This window comes from Nicotiana tomentosiformis, chromosome 4, assembly GCF_000390325.3.
Source record: "Nicotiana tomentosiformis chromosome 4, ASM39032v3, whole genome shotgun sequence".
In the NCBI taxonomy this organism is placed as follows: Eukaryota; Viridiplantae; Streptophyta; class Magnoliopsida; order Solanales; family Solanaceae; genus Nicotiana; species Nicotiana tomentosiformis.
Window position 1 is genome coordinate 118,782,577 of NC_090815.1, and position 6,332 is coordinate 118,788,908.

A 6,332-nucleotide genomic window follows, 5' to 3' on the forward strand; every position below is an offset into this window, starting at 1 on the left:
CATAGACTGATTCATAATTAAGGGCAACTCGGTGCATGAAGCATTTTGTATTTACTCAGGATCTGGGGAAGGGTTGCACTCCAAAGAGGTGTGATTAGGCAACCTACCCTGATGCAAGTACCAGTAACTTATTCCACGGCTCGAATTCGTGACCTATAAATCACACGAAGACAGTTTTACCGTTATTCCAAGACTCCCCTTCTAACCGATCCATAACTGAGACAAAATGAAATGATCCGGACATTAATGTCTCGAGAAAAATTGGATACCCAAGTAAAATTAAGATTGTCATTCCCAACAAAAGAGTAGATCATATTCAATCTGCACTACTCAATTACCTTGAAATAATTCTACATTACATTTTGTTGTTACTTACATGTTCTTATCGGTCCTGCTAGATACAAAAAAGTTCAGTATAAGAATACTTGTGGTATTTTATGTATATATTTAGCTTAGTGTCAAAACTCCTCGTTTTCTTTTCTAAACATGAATTCAATCATACACCACGAACCATTTTGGGACGGGAGGAGTAGCATTTTCGCTAGAATTAAACAAAGCACGGGCTCATTTTAGGGGGGAAAATTGGCTGAAATATATCCCAAGATCCAGGAGCCATGGTTCATTTACAGCATGAGATCACAAGAGAGGACAATTGCTCATATTTAAGGCCATGATTTCATGTGAGCTGTTATCTTTGTATATTCCTGGCTTGGATTAATGTCTAAAAGCTGCAGCCAATCACTAAAGAAGAAGATCCCAACTTCATTGACATATAAAGGAGATCAAACGAACTACTTTAACTAGGTCTAGCCTTTAACGACATATTACATGTGAATCAGCAGTCCTTACCTCTCAAAATCCTCCACTTAATGAAAAGAGAAGGGAAAACTAGTGGTTAAAATCGAATTGGAGGTTCTATAAAGGAAGAAGTTAGATCTACTGCTTATCAGCAGCTGCTTGGATTCATGTTGCTAGGGTGCCTTTTCATCTATCATACTAAACTCCACAACTCTGGCCGTTTCCGCCTGCATAACCAACTAGGTGTACTGCTATTACTTAATTCTGAAATTTGAAAGAAATTGGAAAGATATAACCAACTAAAGTACCAAAGTGACATTAAATACAAAATGGAGAGCATCACTACCAGCCATTCCTATATTACCTAATAGTCAAGTTCCACTTCTTTCTTCTTCTTCTTCTTCTTCACCTTCTGTTTTTTTCTCTTTTGTTTTGTTATTTTAAACTCCATCCAATAAACAATTGCAGGCTATCAGTTCATAATTTCCATTTTTTTAAAAGGTTATCAGTTCATAATTTCCATTCCTTGAGGTAATATCTCAATCTATGTTGCGCGGACTCTCCAAAATGATGCTGTACCGGCGTCTGATCCTCCAAAAATACACTACTTTTGGAGGATCCGACACGCACCCAGCAATATTTTCTGAGAGTCCGCGCAACATAGATATCAATTAAATTTCACTTTACTCATAGGAGTTGTTACTCGCTGGAAAGTTTTAATGCTATCCTCAGAATAAAAATTCTTGCTTACTGAATTATTCAGAGTCAATTTTATTTTAAAACAAGTCCCCTTCTAAACCTACCTGATATAAATAAAGAAATATCAATATACAAGATTATTTCAGTATAATTTCTTATTATGAGTAGAACGACAACTTCAAAGGTATTATGTTACAGAATACAGATGTACACTGAAAGCAAAAATAAATTGTTTCAATGTGTGCTGAGCACCAAGAATGTTTATACAGAAGCAAGTGCAAACCAGACCAGTTCAAGCATCCGCGGAAGCTGGAGCAGAGTATTTAAGAATAGCTGCAAGTATCCTTTCTTTGTCTCTGGTGGGAAAAGCTTCCAATAGGACTCCATTCTTATAAAAGTGAAAAAGGGGTACTGTCTGCATTAAGTTAGTTACATTTGAGATGTTAAATTTCTGTACCATAAAAACTAGGTCTTCCCAATTCTAAACAAAAGAAGTAATATTATCAATCAGATTGGAGAAGCAACAACTATAAATTGATTTAAGCCATCAAAAAGTTTCACCTTGATTCGCAGTCGTTCAGCAACCTCAGATTGTTCATCATATTCATCGATCACCTGCAGATATGGGAATTATTATTCACACTATCTTTTGTTTCATTAAGAAAGAAAAATACTTTTGCTCCTGACAAGTTTAGACTAAAACAGAAATGCTCCTTGTGATATTTGAGATGAGGTGAAGCGACTAAGGCATTTCCTTCTTTAATTATGTCTAATATAGTACTTACATTGTGTTTTAAGAATATAACTGGTGCTTGCTCATCACCAGCTCCCCTGCACAATTTTGCAAAACCTTGCTCTATATACTTGCAGCTGCCACAGGCGGTGCGATAGAAGTCTACCACAACCAAAGAACCAGCTTTTTTTGCTTTTTCCAATATTATGGAGAATTCCTCATCAGTCTTAAATTCTCTTACACATTCAACAGGACATAAATCGTCCTCTTCATCAAGTAGTTCTTCAATGTTGTCATGGACTGCACTCTGAATTTCTGAGCATTGACGCACGAGACTTTGAAGTGTGACATTCAAATCTGCATGTCTAAGTTTTGAACAAAGCCTTGCCTTTAAATGAGATGATTCATTGATACTTGTACAGGAAAGAGAATTAAGCAATGTGTGGGCTGGTTCACCATCTAGTAGATTTATGCTTCTAAAACTCAAGTAACGCTGCCAATCAACAATGCCTAGTCTTTGCATGAGTCTGTTTTAAGAACTGACTGAAAGCGGTATTACCTCTGGATGAATGGCTCCTGGAGACTTTTCAAACCTCATACATAACCAAGCAACAATTCCTTGTGATTTTTCAGATCAAATTCTCATTTGATGACATTACATAGCAGTGGCCACTGAAATCAAGAGGCCAAACTGTTAGGAATTGAGAAAGTAAAAGAACCATTGCTGTTTACAGTAGAAGCACCCATACATATCTCATATATTTGTAATCCAGAAAGGAAAAAAGACTGATCAAGCAAGGAGATCAGTTTGATGCTCACTGTTTACTTTGAATAAAACAAACAGAAAATCAAGAGAACACTGCAATTAATTGTAACCATCTCAGCATGATCGTTCACTTCAGCAGAATTAGGGGATGCTATATGAATTTCTCTACATGCAGATTCCATGTGCCACATTGGCAAAAGCAGAAAACATGTATTGAAGATGTTTGCTTCAGTGAAATCAAAGCCTATAACAAAATTGAAGGTCTGAATTAGTTCAGTATGCCGTAAAGGCTCTACTGACAAGCACATAGAACACTTGGGGTCGTTTGGTAGAGTGTATTAGAATAATGTTGAATAAGGTGTATTAGTAATGCATGAGTTAGTAATGCAAGCATTAGCTATGTAGAGATCATTTCTTATCCATTGTTTGGTGTGGTGTTTAAAAATTAAAATCCATTGCATAGTTTTTAAGAAAATTGTTTGTTTACAAAAATGCCCTCCATATTATTTAGCTTTGAGGGACTTGAAGAATAATTTTGCCTTTAACCATGCTAATCCATGCATTAATAGTCTTGGTATTGCTAATGCCATGGTTTGTTATGCATTAGCTATACATAGGATAATACCAAATAGGGTGTATAGTTATACATAGGTTGAAAAAGTATACCAAACAAGGTTTTACTAGTACACAAAGCTAATGCATGCATTATTTTCTCTAATGCACTCTACCAAACGAGCTCTTAGTCTAGCTTTATCTCTCTTAAGTCTGTTCCCCTTGGTCATATAAGCTAAGCATTTTATGAACCAAAATCTATAGACCTTGGCATCGTGAATTATGATCTCAAATTTTAGAAAAATGGAAATTGTTGTTACGACTATAATAAAGGATAAGACCCAAGAATAAGCCCAGATGCTTGAAGAAGAGTCTACAATTCAGAACCAGATTATCCCAAATATAACAATCCTTAAAGTCCATCCTATGCAATATAATAGTACTCATTACGACAAGAAAAACAAATTTCAATAAGAAATTCCTAACAATGATTTATCTCATTCTAAATTAAATCAACAACACTAAGAAGAGGTTAGATCCCAAATTGAATCAACATGAAAAAGGAAACAAAAGGGATATCAGGGAAGTGTAAGGTTTTAGAGAAGAGATTAGTGATTACCAGTTATTTACGTTTGCAGCAATGGCGCCAGTCTGCAAGATTGGAATAAAGAAGCAATTTTGTTTTTTTGGATGAGAAAAAGGACATGTTCGGCCCTTATCATTTTATCACTTCACATGTCAAAGTTGCTTTTTGGGCCCCTTTAGAGTTTAGACCAATCAATTTGTCGATTTTACTCTCTAGCTCCTGTCAAATGCTGATAAAAATTGCATTTCCACGTGATAAGTGCTAGATTATGTGGATTTTTCTAATTTCAGAACTTAAACAATAACATATGAAAATTCTGATTTATTTATTTTATATTTGCAGACGAAAATATAAAATATGACGAAAAAAGTCACCAACCATAACTAGTATCGAAATATCACCTTTTAAAAGTCATTTAAGACTGAAAATCCTTTTTCTATCTTATGACTTTCTTTTCCTTTCTCTCCTATCAACATTTTAAAGTGGAAGCTATATAGGCCCATGTTGCTCTTGCAGTTTCGTGCCTATTCATGACCCAAGTTTATTGAAGGGATTGTTACACAAATAGCCGGTCAGATTCAATGTTTACTTTTTTTAGCCGGTATACATAGATTATACATTATTTATACACAATTATACATATGTTATACAGGAATTATACGTATATTATACAACCATAGGCTATTTTTAATTTAAGAAATCAGGTGGGTAGCTATTTGGGTTAATTCTTCTTTATTGAACTAAGTTATGATCCTAGCCCACGATCCTAGCAAGCCCAAATCATTCACCCGCAAGCTTGAATCAGTGTAGAAATGACACTAGATAGCCATTCTAAAGGACTGCTATTTATGAATTGTGTATCCTGAATTCTAGCTTTTCAGTTTAATTTTTCTTGATACAAATGTCTTGAATTGTCTTGAAATTATAATTTCTAATTTAAATTTTCAGGACGAAATAAGTAATAGTTAATCTCTAAACAGCAGCACTAAGAATGTTGCTTGTTTACTTTCCCCTCGATCAGTTGTGCGGAATGTGGTCAGAGGAAATCAAATAAATTATAGCATGCAAACAAATATTTAAAATCGGTCCCCACATAAAACATATTCCATGTTGCATCTCAAATGAAAATAAGGGTAAAATAAATTTAAAATAGCCTAATTTATAACTGCTAATTAAAAATTAGCCATAATTTCAAAAGTAATCAAAATTTAGTTATTTTTTCATGTGAAAACAAAATCTGAACAACAACACCCTTAAAATTCCGGATAAATTCCAGCATAATACGATGAAGTTCGGAATTTTTACATATGAGATTCCAACATAATGTGTTGGAATTCAAAGTGTGCTAGAGTTCATATATAATATGCTGGAAGTTTATATACAGGAGTTCATAATATAGCATATTATGCTAGAACTTTCGGTGTTTCAGCTACGGCGCTTTTGTCCAAATTTTCTCTTTGTCTTAAATAACGGCTACTTTCCAATAATTTTACAAATATTGATTATTTTTTAATAACCACCCGTAAAAATGGCTATGCCATGCCATTTTGGCATGAAATAAGGTTCTAGCTGGGTCGAGAAGAAATTGGGCTTAACATTAAAAATAAGAAGAATTAACCCAAATAGTCGCTCACCTAATTTCTTAAACTAAAAATAGTCGTCATATGTATAATATATGTAAAATTCATATATAATATGTGTATAACTATATATAATCAAAATATAATATGTGTATACGAATTAGAAAAAGTAAACACTGAATCTCGCATGCAATTTGTGTAAAAATCCCTAAAATAACAACAAAGCCCAATACAAAATTAACTCGACCTAATCATTTTGCCCACGCAATCCAAACAATGCTGTAAATCACTATAAATGAGAAACTTTTTATAAGAAATATCAAATTATGGTGGATTCTACTCTTCCTCCATGATCTTCATCTCAAATGCTTAATGACATATTTTCTTCACTTTTCATGGCTATATAAAAGGCCTTGTAATAGATAGAAAAATACACACAATTGAAGAAGAAATAATAATCTCTCTTCTCTTTCTCTCTATATCTCTTAGATTGTTTTTCCTTGTTCTATATTGTTACTTTGAGTAATATTTCATAACATGTTATCAGCATGAGACTCTACCGTCTCAAGAAGCTCTTTGAGAAGACTAAGGTATAATTTTTCTCCTTTTTTAACTATG

General features: G+C 33.9%; 1 protein-coding gene across 1 annotated transcript; it reads right to left on the bottom strand.

Moving 5' to 3' along the window:
* Nucleotides 1–1,627: 1,627 nt before the first annotated feature.
* Nucleotides 1,628–4,304, bottom strand: LOC104090890 (thioredoxin-like 4, chloroplastic). The gene is made up of 4 exons (XM_009596086.4): nt 4,168–4,304; nt 2,283–2,902; nt 2,059–2,112; nt 1,628–1,912 (listed from the first exon to the last, which is right to left on the bottom strand). The coding sequence occupies exons 2-4, from the start codon at nt 2,751–2,753 to the stop codon at nt 1,790–1,792; spliced, it is 648 nt and encodes a 215-aa protein (XP_009594381.1). The 5' UTR covers nt 2,754–2,902; nt 4,168–4,304; the 3' UTR covers nt 1,628–1,789.
* Between the last annotated feature and the right edge of the window lie 2,028 nt (nt 4,305–6,332).

Coding starts and splice junctions, on each gene's coding strand:
- LOC104090890 (XM_009596086.4), bottom strand. CDS start 2,753: ATGCAAAGACTAGGCATTGTTGATTGGCAGCGTTACTTGAGTTTTAGA. Junction 2,113..2,282: donor TTATATTCTTAAAACACAAT/GTAAGTACTATA, acceptor CCATATCTGCAG/GTGATCGATGAATATGATGA. Junction 1,913..2,058: donor CTGAACGACTGCGAATCAAG/GTGAAACTTTTT, acceptor AACTTAATGCAG/ACAGTACCCCTTTTTCACTT.